The sequence below is a fragment of the Crotalus tigris genome, unplaced genomic scaffold (genome assembly GCF_016545835.1).
Source record: "Crotalus tigris isolate CLP2741 ecotype Arizona unplaced genomic scaffold, ASM1654583v1 scf7180000023829.5930981, whole genome shotgun sequence".
NCBI classification, from domain to species: domain Eukaryota; kingdom Metazoa; phylum Chordata; class Lepidosauria; order Squamata; family Viperidae; genus Crotalus; species Crotalus tigris.
This window is the reverse complement of record NW_024100213.1, coordinates 3,218,835-3,241,504: the sequence shown is the minus strand read 5'-3', so window position 1 is coordinate 3,241,504 and position 22,670 is coordinate 3,218,835. Positions and strand designations below refer to the sequence as shown.

At 39.9% G+C, this 22,670-nt stretch overlaps 1 protein-coding gene across 1 annotated transcript in view; it reads right to left on the bottom strand.

Annotated features, from left to right (window-relative positions):
* Positions 1-5,174: 5,174 nt before the first annotated feature.
* The window catches only part of IGFBP2 (insulin like growth factor binding protein 2), a 73,294-nt gene continuing 55,798 nt past the window's right edge, over positions 5,175-22,670 (bottom strand). Inside the window, exons 2-4 of the mRNA XM_039321854.1 lie at positions 20,657-20,847; positions 11,726-11,866; positions 5,175-7,905 (exon numbers count right to left, since the gene is read on the bottom strand). Of these exons, the coding sequence (XP_039177788.1) occupies positions 7,738-7,905; positions 11,726-11,866; positions 20,657-20,847 (500 nt within the window). The 3' untranslated portion in view covers positions 5,175-7,737. The remainder of the gene's footprint in view (positions 7,906-11,725; positions 11,867-20,656; positions 20,848-22,670) is intronic.

Genomic DNA, 22,670 nt, shown 5'->3' with positions numbered 1-22,670 from the left:
TAATTGATGAAGATGTTGATGAGCATTGGGCTCAGAACAGAGCCCTGGGGCACCCCCCTACACATTTCCCTCCATGTAAGATGCAGTTTTATAGGTAAGGAAACTTACTATAGGTAAATTTCACTTGTGGTAATTTGGGCTGGGAACTCTGACAGTAAGCAACACAATCATAAGGTGCAAAGTTGCAGGACTATACTGGCTTACAATGGGAATTCTGGTAATACTAATAGTCATTAGGCAAATCCCATGAAGTTGCAGCATCCCATAGTTAACAAGATCAACGTTTCCAACTGCCTGCTGACTTCCCCATTGATTCTGCTTACTAGCCCGCAGTAAAGGTTACAAAAAGTGATGATGTAACCGGGATGAAATTGCAAGCCTGTAGCCAATTGCAATTATGTAACGGGATGCAACCATGAGGATGCAGTAAGTACTTTTTCAGAGCTGTGGCAAGCAAGTCGGTATTAAATGAAGGCTACCTATGCAGATTCAATACAGGGAAGGAGACCAGAAACAGCAAATGTGTCACACAGCAAAAAATGCAAATATCTCTGGTGGCTGCTGGTGGTAAAAGGGTTGGAAAGAAATGCTCAAGCAGATTTCACTATGCTTTCCCTATCCTTAGGTTTCATATAGAAATAATCTTAAAACACCAGGTATCAAATAGTCCCTGGCTACTGAAGATTTTCAAATATGGTCAGCTCAGTTCTAAGATCAAGGCATGCTCCAGTTGTTAAATATGATTGTAAGTGTTACGTACTTACCCTGATGGAAGGCATTTGTTTCCATTACAGTGGATAGTTTCAGGATGCAAGGCTTACTCATTTCTGGTGGGTAATTTCTGATGTTTAATGAGAAAATGCTGTTAAGAAAATATCTTTTTAAACCTATCGTTGCATTTTAACATAGTAGCTACAGCTGTTGATCTAGCACAGGAATTAGCAACCCACAGGTCGGATACTGCCTGCTACCTGAAATCATCCAGTTCATGGCCCCCAAAAGAAACACATTTACCTGGCCTGCAAGAGAAAGAGTGTCCATTACCTCCTTGTGTTGCCATTTTAGCAATAGCTTCACCAAGCCACCCTAGTGTAGGCAGAGCAACATATTCCCCACCTGTGCTGGCAAAAGCAAAGCTATAAAATAGAAGAAGAGATGGCAGCAGCAGCATGGCCTCTGGTCCTACACAGAAGGTACTGACCACCAAATCAGCACTAAGTGCTTCCCTGGTGATGACCCAGGAGGTAAGCTGAATAGTAGCCTGGAGAAAGGCAGTTTTTACTCATAAATTTTGGTTAGATGGAAGAATGTAACTATGTAGGGTACTTATGGACACGAGAGAAGAGTGTTTAATAAATATGCATTAGGATATGCAAAACATTCTGTGCACAACCTACGACAGCAGTTTCGTTCCCAAACAAGCATGCTGAGCCAGAACTGCTTGAAAGGCAAGGAGCAAAGAAAAAGCCAAAAAACATGGCTGATTGAGGTGAAGAAGGAAAGCCATGTTGTTGGGTAAGTTGGAAGTGGATAGGCCAGTGAGAGTTACCATGCTGGGAGTTTTTAGGGGGAGAGGGGAATAATAGTCATTTTTATTCCAAAATTGAAAGAAAACTTAAAACAAGTTCCACTTTGTGCATACCCCTAATGCCCATGAAAATGGCCACTTCCCACAGCAGTGATGCCTATGTATTTGATTCCAAATGTTGCATTTTCCAGGTATGAAATGCTGTGTTCATTTCATAAAACTATCAGTGTTGCCTAGATTAGTAGTAAATTAAATTAGCTTTTAAAAAATGAATTAATTTTGACAATGTGCTAGTCTTATAAAAATTTATAAAAATGTTAGAACTAGACTCATTCTTCCATCCTTCTGAGGTCAGTAAAATGAGGACCCAAATTGTTGGGGACAATATACTGACTCTGTAAACTACTTAGTGAGTGCTGTAAAGGTCTATGAAGTGGTATAGGAGTCTTATATAAGTGCTATTGCTATTGGGAAAAAACCCTAGATATATTTTGTAGCAAACACTGATTACATACATAAATGAAAGGTGGAAATTATGGCCAGGAGCTAAATAATCCACTCAACATCCGCCAATTATTTGCCCAGCCAAAAAATACCGGTGGAGTGCTTGCTACAAACCTTCTTCCCTTGTGAGGTACAATAGCAAGGAAGTGTTTTCTGAAGCAGCTCCCCTCCAGTGGCATGCCTTTCCACCAGAAAAAAAAATCATGCTCTCATTTTTAATTTGGAAATTAAAAAATAGTGCATTTAAAGTATATATCTGAGGATTGAAGCAGGACTAGGCAGATGTTTCTGTTATGATTGTTACGATGATAAACTGATTATATCAGGATTATGGGCTTAATTTTTTTTGTAGGTAGTGCACACTGTGGGTAGTTATGGAATACTAGCATTTTCATAATGATCAATTTTACATGAGAACATACAAGGGAATGCTGAGTTGCAATGACAGGCTTCAGTTTTACAATTGGCCTCATGTGGGTGCTGTAGTTCTACCAAATCCATTTCTCTCGCTATAGTTTTACCCCTACTTTCAGGTGTGGCATCTGGGTTCATGAATATTGACAATATATAATGTGTAATTCTAACACTACAACTAGGAGTTTCTTGGAAAAATATTAAAGAGGACCTAAAGATTTTGCTCACTGCTTCCTTCCGCATGGAAAAAGGGATGCATGGCTTTAATGTATATACAGATAACAACTTTTTAAAGTAAAATGCAGTGGCCCTTTGAATAAATCCTAACATGGACTACCCTCCTCCTTCAGTGATTACCTTTCTGCCTATTATAGCAACTTTAAATGCAATTATGGGTTCTTAAATCAAAGATTTTTAAATCTCTTACAATGGCATACTTATAGTCTATTAAAAGACCCAAAGACTAAACCATCCAAATAGAAACAAACCTGTCTGGGTGATCTATTGTTGAGCAGATCATGCAGATCGATACTTGTGGCCAATGTGATTTGCTTTTGCAATAGTTAAGTTAGGAGTCTCAAATGCTAATATCACAAATCCTGAGCAATGACTAGTTTATTATCCCAAGAATTGCAAGACTGAAGCCTTTTCGTGAATTGCTACAAAAATCTGTAATGTGACAAAAAAACAATAACAACAGCATAATGGATACCATTATATATTTTGGGGGGAAAAAATTCTGCCCTAAGTTATAAATCCTATATGAATCCAGACTGGAACTGGATAATACTTGACTATGTACACGTACATGTAATCTATTGACAAATACTTTTAATTCAGAAATGGTACTTTTACATAGATAAAACAATGCATACTTTTTAAATGGCTTTCTGAGCAAAGAATTTTAGTCAATTTGATTAGGGAACTTAGAAACATAAAGAACATACAGAGGAATGTTATTTAGAGCCCAACTCATCTCACAGGGCTGATGTTATGGGAAACTAGGAGGAGGGAGGAGTGTTAGGTATATTTGCTTTCTTGAATTATTTATAAAAATAATAAAGGAGAGAAATAAATAAGAAGCCTCCTTTAATTCCAAGGAATGCCTTTCTCTGACTGCAATATAATAGGTATCTGCCCTCCTCATTGGACTATGGCAACACATGCTACATGATGATACTGCTATTAAAGATTACCTGGAAGTTTAAATTAGTATAAAATACTAATTTCGTATAAAATACATTGACCTAGTGCTTGAGTATATCCTACTCAAGCACCTGTAAGTATCTAGGTCACTAGATATATCCTATTCCTTTGCAGGGCCAGCATGAGATTCCTGTTAGTTTCCAGGTGAGCAAATCAAATAGAACAAATCCCACTCCCTACTAGTACCGTACTGATGTTGTTACCTAGTTTGATAATGAAATGTCTGCAAGAAAACAGCCAAGCTCAGACAGCACCAAAGACCCTGTAGTTCAGCTATGAGCTACAAATATTCTCCTTTATTGGGAGCTTCTAAGTACAAATTAAATGGCTGTTTTTAACCCACTTGCTTGGCACTGAGTTGCTCATAGGAACATCATTCTCATTAGACCAAACACTTCAGTCAAAGGCAGAATTAGGTGGTTATTCCCCATTTTTGGCATATGGGAATCAAAGTCTGAAAGAATTGTGTGTGTTGTGTGATGTATGGTCTCACTATAGGTTTGCCTCCAACATTATATGATTTCTGGACAAAGCTAAAAACATCCTTTCTGAAGGGCTTTTGTGATCTGATTCTAGGAATTGCTTTGGGTTTAATATATGTTTTGTTATTATAAATTGTAATTGTGAGCTACTGGAAGCCTTTTTTTATTATGGCAGACAGGGCCATTTCTGAGGCTAAGCAACTTCAGGCTGTTGCTTATGGCACCAAATTTTTTTTTGGGGGGGGGGGCAACAGCATTTTAAAAAAAACCTAGTGAAGTATACAATATGAGTACAAAATTTAATAATATTTCATTGTTGCTTTATAACTTTTTCTTTCTATACTTTTCAAAAACACCTATAAAGTTGGTTGAGTGGTCAATGAATAGTATTCTTAACTAGATGTTGTGAGTCACAAAAAAGAAATGATTATTATAACTAAGGAAGTTGATAAGATTACTGACAAAGAGAAAGATCTGATAGGAAGGAACTGAATGAGTCACATGACTCAGCTTATTAAAGTTATAGCTCAAAAAGTGGTAACTGCACTCTGTGTATAAGCATGCCCATTTCAGGGTTAAATATGCAGTAATCACAGGAGCTATCAGAATAAGATTTTGCCATGGGTGCTAAAATGTCTAGAGCCAGCCCTGGAGGAAGGATTTAAATCTGTTAAATAAGAATACTCAGCATTCCAAGGAATAATAATAAGCTGCCTTTGTACTACTTTTCCCAAAGTGCTGTTTGTGGTGGAAGATGTGTCAAAACTGAAGATATTCAGGAGTATTTGAGGGCTTGGAGCTCAATCCAATTTATTTTGTTTGAAGGTTCTTGTGTGCTGTGGAATGATGCCAGCAGACATGATACAGAAATTCTATCCATGCAAAAAATTACAGTCAGATGTACTTTATGCTAATAACTGGCGAAACAAGTGTCTTGTATGTGTACATGTGAGAAGGAAGAATATTGTGTGCGTTAGAAAAGGACTTGGGTGGCTGCATTCAGGTATGCATGTTACAAATAACCAGACCATCACAATATGTTTTTTCCGGCATCCCATTTAATTTATTTCAAATTTCTTACAGTTTAGCAATCAAACAAAATAAAGAAAACAGCATTGTGATTTCTAAACAGGAATAAATTGTAAGCATCAGCTTCCAATGGCAGTATTTACATGGAAAGTATTTGAATTGTTCTTTGATGGGTATTGATAGAAAATAGATAGCACCAATTATTATTAATTACTAAATGTGGCAGTATTTAAACTGGATGCCTCCCACAGGAAAGATAAAACAAAACAGAAATGTTGATTTATATTCCCAGAACATGAAGTGTTTTCAGTGTTTTTATCACCATATTTCTAGGTTTGTTCCTGAAGAAATATCTACAGTTAAGAGTATAAACTTAAGGGGCGGGTGATATTCCCCTTTAAGGCACCGATACTAGTTTATAAACTGCTAGATTGGAAGTGAAAAGTAAATAAAAAGAAACAAATCTTTTCTTCCCAATGAGAAGAATATTTGTTTGATGATTTTGGGTTTGGAATATACCAAGCATACATGTTTAAAAAACACAAATAATCAAGATTTTGCCTGATAAGAAAATAATGGGCTTCATTCACTGCGATGAATAAGAATGTGCCATCGTTTATCATAGTGGTTTTATTCCTTGTGTACTGTGCCTGCTGGGAGAACTTCTCCAGGGCAATTTGAGATTTACTCCATCACATTCACTTACAGCATTGCCTTTTTTTCTCCACAGAGCCTCTTATCCCCAAAAACATATTAATTATTTAGCATGTTTCCTGCTGGGAATAATCCACTGTCTATAATTTGCTCTGGAAAAATATTTACTTGTTTTATTTAAATTGAATATTAATTAGGTTAACATTTAAATAGCAAAGTTAATATTTAAATTTCAACTCATTTCATCTATCAGTCTCTGTCTTGCAACATGAAACATTGATTTTTTTTTTATATTCTCTCTTGAAGCAGGTGTGTATATCTATCTACCTGCCTAGGGGTCTGAGGTATTGACATTCTCAGTAACTCACAATTTGTCCCCTCATTTTCACAGAGATTATGGAAATGCAAAAGTATGTTTCAAACAATGAACTGCCATAGAGTGCTGCAATTTTGGGAGGAGAGGCAGGTAGAGAAGGAAGGAGATTCTTTCAAGGCATCAACCATGACAGAACAACAAGAGTTAGTTGTGTAAAAAGGATGCAGTGAAATGGCAAACTGACCAAAGGAGAACTCTTGTTATTTCAACCAGAGACAAGCCCAGTCATCTTCTACTGTCACCTTTCTGCTGTGTTCGTACAGAAAAAAGATGAAAATGTTTCATTTTTTCTCTTCCAATATATATGGCATTTTTTTTAAAAAAAGGAACACACACAAAACCTGTCTTCAACAATTACACTAATAGCAACTGTTCAGTAAATATAAATTGGCATATATAATACAAGAAGACATAATACATGCAACTGCTTCTCATTTTTTTCAATATTTCCATGATCCACCCAGAAGCAAAATCAAACTCAAGAGGGTGAAATGGTTATCCAAGAAACTTCATTAATAAGAACTGAAAGTTCAACTCCATATCTCTCCTAACTCCCAGACTTGATTATTCTATACAGGCTTGTATGCATATCAATGAACATATACATATAATCTGTCCACTTTTCAAGGTTTACAAAGCACTATATTTAGTGTCATTTACTTAAAGAGACATAGGCACTGCTCATCTAGGACCTACGTCATTTGGGGTAGGGAGAATGACTGGTCTACTCATGGGTTTTAAATGGGTTTTTGCTTCTTACGGGTTATGAAGTCTTATCTAAGAGGAAGCAGGATGCTGAATAATAATTCGTGGCACTGAATACTCAGTGAATAAGGCTACACATTGATGCTTTAACATTTAATGGCTGGGGGCGGAGGTGGGGTGGTAGCAGGGATTTGCACTTTTGTAAACCTTATATTAAGTGCAGTGCCTTCTAGGACAGCATGGTGGCATGGTGTAGCTCCTTGCTGGCCATGCCTTCCAAGAAATATTGACCCTAAGCAAAGATTCTCTTTAGTCCTTGAGTTATAACACACCTAATAATCAAATGGGACCAACATGGTCAGACTGCAGGGCTCTGTGTAGCAGGCACAATGTAGTATTTACATTCTTTGGTCTTTGGCTTGGGTGGTGAGAAAGAATTAGCGTAAAGACTCTCTCATCCAGCCTGGTCGGAGCAGGAGCACATGTGGGTGAAGAGGTCAAGTTAACTCTTTAATCTGAACTTGGTTTCTTTGCTCCTCTGGCAAGAGTAAAAGTGATTTAGAAGCATTTGGGTAGAGTTAGAAGCAGGAGAAGGGAAAGCCTGAGATACCAAACCTTTCTATCCACCACCTTTATTGTATGTTCTCAATGGTGCAAGCAACAGAGATAAATTTACAGCCCAGATTTCCCACCCCACCCCCACCCCCCACAAAAAAATCTCTGGGTATTTGCTGGAATATCAATACGAAGAAAAAAAAATCAAGATGCATTAAAACCCATGTAAAATCCAGCACTGAGAATAGGCCAAGCCACACAACAGCGAGTAGGAATGTGTCCATCTATTGCACTTGAAAGGCTGGGATTCCCCTATCTTCCTGCTCTTGGCCAGTATAGAAGAGGTGGCATTCAGGATCTCCACGGATGGTAGGTGACCCCAGGATGGTTTTCCCAGTATTGGGATTAACACACCAACATTCTCCTCGCTGGCCATTCACTGACATTTTGCACTAAAAACAGAGAGGGGAAGCAGAAGAATTGACAATTCAGTTGGCTAAATAGACCCTTCTACAGTTGACATGGTCAACTATGGTCATGGCAAATGATTGCTCAGTCTTCCAAAGTCACCAGGATTTATTATTCAACTATAATATCTGCTGAATAGTGAAACCTATTCAAACCATTCCATTTTCTTAGGATGTTTAAAGCCAATTCTATAGACTAGAACAGAGGTAGGCATTCGTGGCTCTTTTATGACCTGTGGACTTCAATACCCAGAATTCCTGAACCAGCCATGCTGACTCAGGAATTCTGGGAGGTGAAGTCCACAAGTCATAAAAGAGCCAAGGTTGCCTACCCCTGGACTAGAACATCAAGCAGGAAAACGCTGATTTATTACAAGCTTTGGAGGATCAAATTACTTACTTGCAGTCATATTGTCTGAGATTAACAATTTGATAATAAAACACCAGCATGCCAAATTTACAAATTAGATACTTCCTTTTTAAATTATATACCACAAAATCTATCACATGTAATTGGGGAAGAGATACTGAAGAAATTCTAGTTTTATCAGTTAGAAACTGCTTTCTTGTATTTCATTTAAACTATATAGCAACAGCAGATAAACCAGAATGTCATGTTTTGTAGCATGAAGTAAAATTGGAATAGTAGATTTCACTTTCAATGAGAACTATGAATTCCCACAGGATTTTGCAACACTCAATATATTTCATCATGGGTAATTTTTAAGCTTATACAAAGCAACTACAAAGGAAGGAAAGGGATAGGAAAGCAGATTTTTGGGGGGGGGGACAATGAATTTTTTATGTCTATATTGTGCACCAAGCCATTCTCAGACAATGGCTTAGTTTGTTATGTGAACCAAGCATTACTGTATGGAAATTAACTTTTATGGCTTAGCATACAGTATAATTTCAGTCAATTCAATAAATCTTGGCCTCATACAGTAAATTAATGAGAGTTACTGTCTTTTTCAGTAATCTTTATCTTCAACCTCTGCCATGCATTGGTTGGAACAATCTAATGTGACACAAATATGTCATTAGTATGGCACATTTGAGAACATAAAAGAAAATCCATAGTGCGGGCTTAATTACTTAATCCATAAACAAATTGTTAGAGCCTTCCCAAGCTAATAATGCAAAACGGGCATTTTTGTTTGGCTCAACGAGCAGAACACTGTAAATACACCCTGCCATTCTGATTTAACGATTGGAGGAGTGAATCATCAAAGATTTGTTCAAATTATTCTGAGTGGCTTGATTACAAATTTATTTGAATCTACATCCAGTATTAATCTCACCTCCCAAATAGAAAATGTATTGCCAATGGGAAACAAATGAGCAAAGCAGCCAGTCACATAATTCTTCTTCTTGCCCATACAGTCTGCACTTTTTTGTATTTCTAACTTAAATATGAGTCAAACTCTCTAGCAATGCTTATTTTATTTTGCAGTATCAAGTAGATTGTCCAAGTCCACATGTATCTGCCTGTAATCTGATCTGATATAAAACGAGCACATAATAGTTCCTTCAGGGCACTAATCAATTGAAAGGACATTGTCCACAGCTACAGGTGGAGGGGCCGTCCAAAATAACGAGATCTCTGAAGGCATTACAAAGAAGAAAGTTGCATCAAAGCAACCACACGCTACATCAATATTCATACTCTGTCTAGCAGGAGGTTCTAAGAAAAGAAAATGTGTTTTAAAAAGGGAAAATTGGATGGATTATTGATGTATCTTTAAACAATGGCAAATGGGCTCACTTAGGATATCTCAAATGAGAAAAAGCTTCTTGCCCTATGATTCTGCGAATAAACCTTGTGGACATGGACTCCATCCTTTATTCCTCTAGGGCAGTGATGGTGAACCTTTTAGAGACTGAGTGCCCAAACCGCAATCCAAAACCCACTTATTTATTGCGAAGTGCCAGGGCCACATCAGCATTGTAATGCCCTTGGGGGGAAGGGGAGGGGCATGGCCCACTGGGTGGGCATAACTGTGGTGGGCATGGCCACCTTGATGTTGCTCGTGGGAGGGACGCCTGTGGGTGCCGGGCAGGATTGCCTGACACCATCAGCCCCCGCACACAGAGGCCAGCAAGTGCATGGGGGCCAATGGTGTCCACCAGCAGCCACAGCCTGCCGGTCTCTCAACCGGCACACTCTGGGGCTCTGCAGTCTGCTGCCAATATAGGCCCAGCCCTCCAGCAGCAGGCGGAGTAGGGGAGGGGGGAGGCACGTGATGCAGACCGCCAGATGCGCCTACTCTGACCCATCTATTTTTGCTTGCAGTTGGAGACCAGGTCACTGCTGGTCATCTTGGCTCCCTCGCAGATCTTGCCCTTGGCCCACGCATGGAGCCTGTTCCCCTCATGCACCTGACGCACCTTGGTCCTGCCTCATGCCGCTCTGGTGGCCTAATGGACCTGCACGAGCTACTGGCGGCAGTGCATGTGCCCACAGAGAGGGCTCTGAGTGCCACCTCTGGCACACGTGCCATAGGTTTGCCACCCCTGCTCTAGGGCAGTGGTCCTCACCCTTTCTGGCCTGGCAGACAGCAGGGAGGGGGAGAGCTGCAGGTGTGTGTGCAGTCACCTGCCAGTTGTGCAGCCTGGTTCCTAACGCTGCAGCCTGAGGTTGGGAACCTTTGCTCTAGGACTTAATCTGGAAATTTTATTTTCTCAGGAAATTTGGCATTCAAATTCAAGAGCCTAGAGATCTTTTGACAAAGAGCTGATGTTTTCCCTAGGATCCTTAAGTACACTTTATAGAAAACAGAGTACCGTAAATGCCGGCGTACAAGGCGACCCGGCGTATAAGACGACCCCCGTTTTTATAGCCGGGCCACATTCCTAGAATGTCGTCTTATACGCCGGAAACTACCAGTATTTCCGGTGTATAAGACGACTCGGCATATAAGACGACCCCCGTCTTTGGCGCCGATTTCAGCGCTCACGGAAGTCGCCTTATACGCCGGCATTTACGGTATGTATTTTTGAATAACCTCCAGAAATATAGTTCATGCCAGCAACTAAAATTAGGACATGGTTCCTGTCTAGTGACTAGAACATCTGTTCCTTTACAAACTCACCATTTTGATGTATCAATATCCCCAGTAATTTTATGAGAAAAGTAAACATTTGACATAATATAGTTCTTTTCCTTCTGGATATAGAGATATAGCAAGGTGTCTAGCAAGTCTGTATATTGTGGAATTCTGTTCTCCAAGAAGCCCAAATGAGCATGGAGATAGTCAAAGATGTGGAATATCAACAATTCTGAGTTTTACACAGGATTTCTTTTTGCCATTTTTAAAATTAATTAATTCCACTCATTTTTTTAAAGCTTGCTTCTTGCTCTTAATATTTATGATATAAAGTTGTTTTAAAGACAATAAAAACACGAAGAGGGACTTACAGACAGAGATAATAGGTAGACTCTTATCTGGGCAACTCACTAATTACATAGAAGCAGGAAAACCTCTTTCCCATGCTCCAGAGATAGTTTACCACATCTACAATGGGCATAAAATTAAAATATTTAAAGGAAAGTAGGCATTTTATGCCCATTGGGGATATGGAAAACAATAGGAGTGGGAAAACATCCCCTCTTCCGTGATTTTCTCTTGAATGCCTATAATATATTCTTTCGATATAAAATAATTGTTTATCAATATACTAATAACAACTGAACAGTACACCACTGCATGGTCTTATGTTCAGTTTTACATGAATCTGCTTAGAGTGGAGCTATGCACTGATCCTTTTACTATATTTTCCGAAATCTCCCAAGTACTCTTCTTACCTGTTTGAGATTGTAAAGGCCTTGCTTATCACAATTTGGGATATTCAGGGAATAAAGATGCTCCAACGGACCACGTTCATCTGGCAGGCGCATGGTTGATATACGTTCCAAAACCTGGTCCAATTCCTGTTGACAGGGTGTCTGCAATGCACCAACAGTGCAGAAAGAGAAAAGAGAACAGAAAAGTTCAAGTTCTGGGGTTTTTTTTAAGAAAGAGAGAACAACTGCTTTTAGCTTTTCTGAGATAGCTATGTCAAGATCTGTCATGTGTTTGCTAAGTTTGTATTATTATTTTTGAATTTGTATTAGAATTTAGAAGCTGCCAAACTCCAAGAAACTCTCTGCAGTTTATATATTAAAAGAAGTGAACTATAAAAACCAAAGGAAAAGTTCATGAACATCCATAAAAATCCATGTACTGGCTAGGATTCACAATCATCCAACTGCCAGACCTGAGAGTAAAACCAGTTTCAAATACTTATGGAACACCCTCACGAGCCATATGGATTGCTATGGAAATGGTGTTGATGTTTGCTTAACATAACTTTATAGATTTGAATCTAATAATATAGATATAATTTCAAAATGTGATCAATCTCTGCCTCCCCCTCAGAAAAATATACTATCATAGCTATTTGCATTTAATATAAGCTTCCTTAATACAATGTCCTGTGGGATGTATTTCACTGGTAGTCTTTCTCTAAAACCAATCAGGCTATGGCATGAGGGGATAGATGGGGAGCTCATCAAATTTGCAGATGACAGCAAGCTGGCAGGAATAGCCAACATTCCAGAAGACAGGCTTAAGATACAGGAGGATCTTGACAGACTTGAACATTAGGTGCTATCTAACAAAATGAAATTCAATTGTGAAAAAAGTAAGATTCTACATTTAGGCAAGAAAAACCAAATGCACAAGTACAGTATAGGAGGTACCTTGCTCAATAGTAGTAACTATGAGAGAGATCTCGGAGTCCTACTGGACAATCACTTAAATATGAGCCAGCAGTGTACTGCAGCTGCCAAAAAAGCCAACACAGTGCTAGGCTGCATTAACAGAGGGATAGAATCAAGATCACATGAAGTGTAAATACAACTTTACAATGCCTTGGTAAGGCCACACTTAGAATATTGCATCCAGTTTTGGTCACCACAATATAAAAAAGATGTTGAGACTCTAGAAAGAGTACAGAAATGAGCAACAAAGATGATTAGGGGACTGGAGACTAAAACATATAAGGAACAGTTGCTGGAATTGGGTATGTCTAGTTTAATGAAGAGAAGGATGGGGGGGGCATGATAGCAGTGTTCCAATATTTCAGGGGTTGCCACAAAGAAGAGGGAGTCAAGCTATTCTCCAAAGTACCTGAAGGCAGGACAAGAAGCAACAGATGGAAACCAACCAAAGAGAGAAGCAACCTAGAACTAAAGAGATTTTTTTCTGACAGTTAGAACAATTAACCAGTGGAACAACCTGACTCCAGAAGCTGTGAGTGCTCCAATACTGGAAGTCTTTAAGAAGAGACTGGACAGCCATTTGTCTGAAATGGTATAGGGTTTCCTGCCTGAGCAGGGGGTTGGGCTAGATGACCTCCAAGGTACCTTCCAACATTATTGTTGTTGTTGTTGTTGTTGTTGTTATCATGTAATAATGCTACCACAGATAGTACAATTGCTCTCGGTAGGTTTCTGGGTGCAATTCAATGTGCTGGTTGTCACTTTAAAAAAAACCATCTGTATTATATTTTTATCTCTGTTCTTCACCCAGAGTTTCACTGGTTAGATGGATGAATATTTAAATTTGAGTAATAATTAACTACTTAACCTCCCATGATCACCTGAAAATACTTTGCCATGATTCTTTTTTCTTTAGGTAGCAAGGAGATGGTTTTTATATAGCAAAGGCTCCACCACTATCACTTTAATAAATTATAATCAGAGTATGCCTGTTTTATCAGTGCTCATTCTTCAATCCATCTTGATTGAACTTCCAAGAATATAAAAGCACCACATGCCAAGTTTTTAACTCACACACACAGAGGCCTTAAAAGCTTTCAAGAGACTGTGAAAACCAATTTCAGAGCCTGAAAGTTTCTGTCCAAGAAACATCCTGAATAGTCTTCAGCTACTCAGACTCTGCCTGGATTTGGGCCAGTTAGAAAACAGTGAAGCCAATTAGACCAGCCTAAATATGGCCCTATGAAGGACAGAGTAATAGAGGGGAAAACTTCATATATTACTAGTATAGCAAACCAAGAGGGATGGTTTAAAGGGCAGCTAGCTGGTATCAATTTTACCTGAGGGGAAAAGATCAAAGACTGAATGAGAAAACTACAACTAGAAATAATCCTTTTATAGTACATTACACCATACAGTTGTTAATCCTGATTGACAACTGTATACCAAAATCCTCCTGGGCCATGCCAAAATTCTTCAAATTTATGGAAAGGAATGTTCTGTTCTGATTTGTTAAGTATAATTTTCTCTTTTTCCCTGGCTGTCTTCTCTAAGTTCCAATTTAAAATTTGCCCCCCTATTTAATTAAGGTAAATTGAGAGACCTATTGTAGTTTCTGATAATTTTTTTGCTGAGCTACAAAGTATATTAAATTTGCAGAGCATGTGTATATTAAGGCTCTCTTTAACAGTAAAGGAATAAATAGATAAAACAGAAGTGCCTTGCTCGATTAGCATCACTTAAGATACCTTGTTAGCATCCACTTAATTCATCGCCTTCTGCAAAAAATCTCAATAACCAGTAGGCGTTATGTGGGTCCATAGAATTCTAGAGTTCTGTGGTCCAAGGGAACATCACATTTCCCGTGACACTGCCATAACACCCCTATATTGGCTGGGCTCACTCCCATGCTGACTCAATGCCTGTGAAAATACCAGATCTTCACAGCTTTCCAAAAGACTAAAATCACCTGGTCCTCTGCCTGCCCCATAAAATTCTGTGAAGTGGTAGGCTGATTGCACAACAAAACACTCTCACTTAGAAGTTAGTTATCACTTTATCCACCCAATTCAACACCACTACTTCATTCTATTGTTGCCATCATATGCCACTACCAACTAAATTACTTTTTAGCCTAATCACAATTGAGTCCAACATTTCTCTTGCTAAACCAGACAACTGTTAAGTGAAAATAGTTGTAAAGATCTGGTTACTTCTTGCTACAGTTGTTAAGTGAATCACTGCAGTGGTTAAATTGGTAACATGGTTGTTAAGTGAATCTGGCTTCCCCATTGGTTACATGACCCCACCATCATAAATATGAACCAGTTGCCAAGTATCCAAATTTTGATCACGTGACTATGGGGATGCTGCAAGGGCTGTAAGTGTGAACACAAGGAAAGGTCAAGAGATTGTCCATATGCCCTATGAACAGTTGCTCCTCAAGGAGACTGCAGGTCAGTGGTCCATGGTGGGTTTTGAGCACTCGGAAGTGACCGAAATAGCCATCTAGCTCACAGTTGCAGTTGTTACCTTTCAAAAGACAGTAAGTTCACAATCTCCCTTTTTTATTCATGTTCAGAAATTGGTAATTAACTATTTTTAAACTACTAGAGACTTTTGGATTGATAAATCTGAAAATACTGGATGAGTTTGCCTTATATCTTTAATGAAAGAAACAATAATTAATAAATTTAAGAATTTTTAAAAATTAAAATAAATGGCAAAAGGCTAAACACCACTGTGATTCTAGAAAGTTATAAATGGATTAAGGATATAGATAAATTTGGAGTAAGATTTTCAAATACTGAAGGATATTTTTGAAAAATGCAATTAGAATTTAGTATCAACAATGTTAATAGTGATGTTTGCTTCTAAGGACAGAGATGGCATCAAAAATGGATCTACAAATGACAGGCTATGAGAATGACATAGAAAAGGTTATCTCATTGCATACACAAAAGAAATGTGATGTTTCAAAAATTAAAAGGATAATACAAATCATAAACCAAAACAGTGACCTGGATAATTTTTTTATTTTTATGTTGGATTTACAAAAGAAACTTATTAAAGCTTGGAAATATCTTGTGAGAAAAAAATGATAAGAAATAAAATTCTATGACATTATTTTAATGGATTAAACTTTTAGATCACTAGAAGTAAAAGAAGGGATTATAAAGCTGGCTTAATTGATCAGGGTTAAAATAAAACATGTTATTATTTATAGTAAATGTCAATGGACTTCCTCCTGGCATCAGAACTGAAAAAAAAATTATGGATTTGTTTATAGATAAGATATGGAATGAAATGATCACTGGCTGTAAACAGAAAGGGCGAAGAGGTACTAAAATTATTTATGTCATGGTTCCGAAAGAAGAAGCTTTTCAAAGAACTTTGAGGCCTTGTTTATCTTAAAGAATCTTTTTATTGCTACATAGCTTCGGCACGTACATAATGAAGCCAAAAATGGAATACTCCTTCCCCCAATCACCTGTAACAAAGCATAACTCACTCCTTCATTTAACAGTCATCAATCACGTTCTCCAATTAGTTTGAAGTGTGAACTTTCCCTCCCGTATCTCCTCTGGTTACAACTGATCTTGGAAATACTGTATTGAAATATTGTATTGGTAACTATTCCCCGAGTACATACTTTCCCCCCTCCCTTCTAACATTGTCTGACTTTAACTCTAGAAGTGATACTCAGGTTAAATAAAACATGTCTGCTTCTTCATATATTGTCAAGCAAGAACGTCCGATGTTAGCAGCCTTGACATCCGGCCCCCTTACAAAAAGGACAGATCCTGCAATGTAAACAAAAGCATATGTTAAGGATTATTTTTTGGTTTGTTGGAGTGTTTCACATGAAACCTTTTGATGAGTCTGTCAGCTTTCACCTCACTGGATTTCACCCAGGTGGCTTCAGACAACAGGTATCCCTTCCATTGTACTAGGTGCTGCAATTTCCCTTTAACAATTCTAGAGTCAAGAATACGTTTCACTTCATAGTAGGTCTGTCCCGCAACTATGAGGGGCCCAGGTGCCTTCTTTGGGGGAGGTCTTAAAGTGGAGCCCCGATAAGGTTTCAACAAGCTGCAATTGAAAACTGGGTGAATTCTCCCTAAATGTCTAGGGAGTTTTAGTTCTACAGTGACTGGATTGATGATCCTTACTATGGGGAAAGGCCCCACAAATTTTGGTCCCAATTTCTTGCTGGGCAATTTGAGGCGTAAATATTTAGTTGACAAATAAACCTTTTCCCCAACTTGGAATGTTCTTTGGGGAGCCTTCTTTCTATCAGCCTGCTTTTTATAGGTTTCAAAAGTCTTTTTTAAAGCAGTTTTTGTGGTTCTCCAAACTTCTTCCCACCTTTTCACCCATTGGTCAAGTGTCTGGGAAGTGGAGGGCACCTGAGGGTATTCAGGTATTGGGCTGAACTCTTTTCCTGTGGCCACTCTGAAAGATGTGTAGTCGGTGCTGTTGTGCACATAATTATTGTACACCACCTCTGCAAAAGGGAGGAGGTCAGTCTAATTCGTCTGCTGGTAAGAAACATAGCATCTAAGAAATTGCTCCACCATTTTGTTAGCAGATTCTGCAGCCCTATTGGTGGCCGGATGAAAAGCAGATGATAAACCTTGAGATAATCCAATTAATTTAAGAAAACTCCTCCAAAACTTTGCTGTGAACTGCACCCCCCTGTCCGAAATTATTTGCTTAGGGGTGCCATGCAGCTGGTAGATATGGTTCAGGAACAATTTGGTCAGTCGTTGGGCAGATGGGAGTCCTTGCAGGTGATGAAATGAGCCTGCTTCGAGAACAGGTCTATCACAATCCAGATGACAGTATTTCCTCTACTTTCAGGTAGGTCTACTATAACGTCCATAGCTATTAACTGAGCTCGTATACCCAATTTCATGGCAAAGGGTAAGCTAATAATACATTGGGTGCATCCAGAATCAATTAGCATGTTTAAGTTCATTTGTACCCCCGATTTAGGGATTATAAATTTGGTGGCCAGTGAAAAAGGCAGGATTTGTCGACTCACCATTGGGTCATTCTCTCCTTCGTCATCGCTGTCAAGAGAGGATAGAGTGGGAAAGGATCCAGCCTTAGTCTCGGCATTCTCCTGTGGGGAGAATGTGACTTGGGAAACCAGTTCCTGTGTGATCCAGTTGGATTTTCCTCTCGCTAGTTGCTGATCAGGTTTCTTCTTTGCTGCAGGCCTCAGTCTGCTCTGCTATTGAGGGTAGGGAATTGGGCAGTTTGCTGCTCGATGTCCCTGCTGTCCGCATCGGAAGCACATGATTGGCAGGCCTGCAGGTGGCCTGGGTCTTTCAGCAGACGTAGCTGTTGGGGGTTTCCAGGGGGGTGGTTGTCATCTGGGTCATTCTGGTTTCGGCTCAATTTCAGGTGAGGGAGGCTTTTTATAGCGAGTGAGCTTAACGTCTAGCTTCACCACTGTCTGGTACCACTCTTGTAGCTGATCAGGTACTGCTCGATAGATGCAGGCCTGAGAAAGGTGATCGTCTGATCCCTCAATGAAGTGATGGATTAGGGATTGCTCAGGCCACCCCTCTATTCGACCTGCTATCTTGCAGAACTCTTGCATGTACTCCAGGGCAGACCTGCCGGCTTGTTTTATTTTGTGGATTTGTTCTGCTGCTTTGAGGCCAATGGATGGGTCCTCAAATCTTTCTCTCAGGAGGAAGAGGTGGAAGTCCTCTAGTTCACGGGCTTGTTCACTATATAAATTGTTCAGCCATTCAGATGCTTCTCCCTCTAGGCTGGATGCAATAACATCAACCATGGCAATGGGTAGAGATAGGCCCAGCGATTCAAGTGAGAACGCACTTGGTTGAGAAAAAAAATCAGCTTCTCTGGATCCCATCGAAGGTTGCTCTGAAGGGTGGAGCAATTACAGGCTGTTGCTACCCCCACTGGGGCTATTGCTGCTGGCCCCACCCTGGCTGCGGGTGCCACGGCTGTTGGGCTGCCTTCTGCGCTTGTGGCCTTCCCAGTTGATGTTGGCCCCATCCTGGCTGCTGATCCCTCTGTTGTTGAAGTGGCACCCCCAGTTGCAGTTGGCCCCACCCTGGGCTGTTGGTGCATGCCCAGGGAATGCATGTTCGTGGGCTGTGGCCATCCACCCTGCTGTGGTTGCAATACTGGTAGTAGTGGCTTCTTGAGTCACTTCCAAAGGTTGCAGTCTTGCTGTCTTCTCTGTTGTTGGCCAGCAGAGGCTGGTGGTGCCCCCTGCTGCTGTAGGCCTCTCAATGGTGGCTGTGCAAGTGGGGATTGCAGTGGTCTTCTCTGCTGTTGGACTGCAGGGGCTGGTGGCGCCCTCTGCTGCTGCAGGCCCCTCATGGTTGCTGGATGAGTGGGGATTGTTGCTGGACCTCCCTCATCTGTGGGCCCACCAGCTGTTGCTCTCCTGGCTTCTGCACCACCCCAAGCTGTTGCAAGGCCTCTATTAGTTGATGTAAGCTCAGAGATGGCTGATCACTCATCTGTGGGGACTGCCAAATTCCCCATTGCTGTAGAGGGCCCAGGCTGGGGTTCTCTATCTCTGTGGGGCTGGAGGCTGTGGCAGGGGACCCCAGGGTCTGGAAGGCTGTTTGATCTGTGAGAGAGGGGCTGGGGGCCTCTCTCAATGGGAGCTGCTCTCCGCTTCTGACTTCTAGTTCTTCAAATCTTTCTGCCAAGTATTCTACTGACCCACTGTGAGCTGCAGGTGAGTATTTCCACTCACCTGAATCTTCGGTGACAGACAGCTGGGCAGCTGTCCACTGGGGTGGGGGATGCAATATGTAAGAATCCTTTTGTCGTGATTCCCACTCATCTGCTGGCAGAGCTGTATCGAAGCCTCCGGAGCCACCGCTCAGCTTATCCCAGTCTGATGACCAAATCAGCTCTCCTGATGGTTTGGGCCTTGTTCCCAGATGGGGGATCTGCAAGAATTTCTTCTCCACCGGTTGGCTAGCTGTTGCTCCCCTCCCTGGACAAGCTGCTGCTGCTGTCGCTTCCCCCCCCCCCCGGGGAAGCTGCGGCTGCGGGGGTGCTGGCCTCAGGCATTTCTTCCTCTTCCATGATGAGATCTTCCCCAAATCTTTGTCAGTCCATCCCTTTAGTTTAGGGATAGTGACTGGGGTAAGGGACCCCTTAAATGGTTTTAAAAATTTGTGGTTTTTGGCTTGATGTAATGGTTCCAAAAGAAGAAGCTTTTCAAAGAACTTTGAGGCCTTGTTTACCTTAAAGAATCCTTTTATTGCTACATAGCTTTGGCACATACATAATGAAGCCAAAAACTGAATACTCCTTCCTCCAATCACGCATAACAAAGCATAACTCACTCCTTCATTTAACAGTCATCAATCATGTTCTCCAATTAGTTTGAAGTGTGAACTTTCTCTCCCGTATCTCCTCTGGTTACAACTGACCTTGGAAATACTGTACTGAAATATTGTAATGGCAACTATTCCCCGAGTACATACTTTCCCCCCTCCCTTCTAACATTGTCTGACTTTAACTCTAGAAGTGATACTCAGGTTAAATAAAACATGTCTGCTTCTTCATATATTGTCGAGCAAGAACATCCGATGTTAGCAGCCTTGACAGTTTATACTTGTGATGAAGGTTGGAAGTCACTTCTTTATATATTTTCTTTCTTTACTATACTATTATTTTCTTTCTTTTTGTACTTTTTATATTTTTTTCCTTTGCATCTTTCATTCTTTTATTCTTCTTTTTAGTTTATATCAGATTTTACTATTGTACTTAAAATCTTTAGTAAAATTTTATATATAATCTTTTAACTCAAGCATCCCTAAACTAGGAAAGGGTGAGACATAATCCTAGAAAAACCTTCAGTTTACACAGTGCCATTCAGAGAAGGACTCGTATCTTAAATGGAATGATTAGGTCCTTGAAGCTACTTCATACTAATTAATTTCATACTAGCATTTATCAACTCACCCTAAGAGGTTGCGGGCGCATCTCAATTTTTGTAAGCTGTCTCATAAGCTTTTGCTGCTCATTCGTTCTGTCACGAAGTATGGCTATTTCCTTGACATTTTTCACAGGAGGCTTTATCCTTCCATTCACCACAGTAGAAGCACCATCTACAAAGTTTTCCATAGCAGGTCCTTCAGGATGTTCTTCATTATCTAACAGAGATAAGAAATAAAGTAAAATAAAGACAAGCTACTAGTTACCCAGCCTCAGAAAAAGTTCTCATAGATTAATTTGTGGAATAATACCTCTAATTAAACTATGGGAGGTGGGGAGGAGCCAACTATGATAGTTTGAAAAACTATTTGGAGATGTCCCCATGTGAAGGCATTCTTATATGGAAATCATAAAGGGTTTGTATGTGTTTCTGAGAAGACAATTCCTTGCTGCTAAATAGATTTCTGAGGAGGCAAATCCATCATTCCTCCTGAAATGCTTTTGGTTGTAACAAATTAACAAGGTTTTTAATAATACATTCATTTCAAATCAAAAGCCATGCATGTCTGAACCACAGGAGAAAATTTAGCTAAAGACACAAGATGTAATATACCATTTGTACTATGAAGAGGACAAAAAATATCTCAGAAATTGTTAAGTGCCTGGCCTTAACATGGTGCTTGTTATGGATCCATTTTTCCTAAGATATGGCAGATCATATTACCACCTGACTCATCATTCTCAAGCTGACATAGTATCTGAAGCAGAATAAAGCAAAAGGGAGTGTGTGTGTGCAAACAAATAAAGGAAGAAGACAGATTGTCTCCATGGTCTCATAAAAACTCTTTTGGAAAATAGAATAGAATTATTTATTGGCCAAGTGTGATTGGACATACATAAGGAATTTGTCTCTGGGCATAAGCTCTCAGTGTACATACAAGCAACAAGTGATAATCATAAAATACAATCATCATAAATCATAGATATAACACTCAGTGACAGTCATAGGATACTAAGCAATAAATATAAATTATGAAATACAACAACAAAGTTATAGTCATAAGAATATAAGGAAATGGGTAATAGGACAGATGACAGGTTAATAAGTAATACAACCCTCCCAGGAGGTTTGACATCCAGGGTATCGACAATGTTGTGGGAATTATTTGTTTAATAGAGTGATAGCACTGGGGGAGGGGGACTGTCTTTGTGTCTGGTTGTTTTGGCATGCAATGCCCTATAGCAGGGGTGTCAAACTCGTCACATCACGTGACATGTTGCGACGTATCATGACTTTTCTGTTGCCGGCAATGGGGTGGTGCGGTTTCGCCATGATGCATCTGGCCCAGGGGCCAGCAGTTTGACACCTGTGCTCTATAGTGTCATCTTGAGGGAAGAAGTTGAAATAGTTTGTGTCCAAGATGTGAGGAGTCTGTAGATATTTTCACAGCCCTCTTCCTAGCTTATGCATTATACAGTCATCAATGGAAGGCAGGCTGGTTGAAATTATTTTTTCTGCAATCCTAATTGTTGAAGTCTGTGTCTGTCTTGTTTGGTTGCTTTGCCAAACCAGACAGTTATAGAGGTTCCTTTGTAGAACTGTACCAGTTCCTTGGGCAATCTGAGCTTTCTGAGTTGGTACAGGAAAAACATTATTTGTTGTGCTTTTTTTGATGACGTTTGTGATGTTAGGTGTCCATTTTAAGTCCTGAGATATTATAGAACCTTGAAACTCTGTCGATACAGTGTTGTCTAGTATTGTAAAAGATGGTACAATAGGAGGGCTTCTCCTAAAATCTACTATCATCTCTACAGTTTTGAGCATGTTCAAGATTGTTCCAACTGTAACACAGGGTCAGTTGTTCAACTTCCCATCTGTATACAGATTCGTCATCTCGAATGAGACCAATCACCATTGTATCATCTGCAAACTTCAGTACTTTAATAGGGATCCTTTTAGATGCACTTGTTGGTATAAAGAGAAAAGAGTAGTCGAGAGAGCACATAGCCCTGGGGGCCCTTGTGCTAATTGTACATGTAT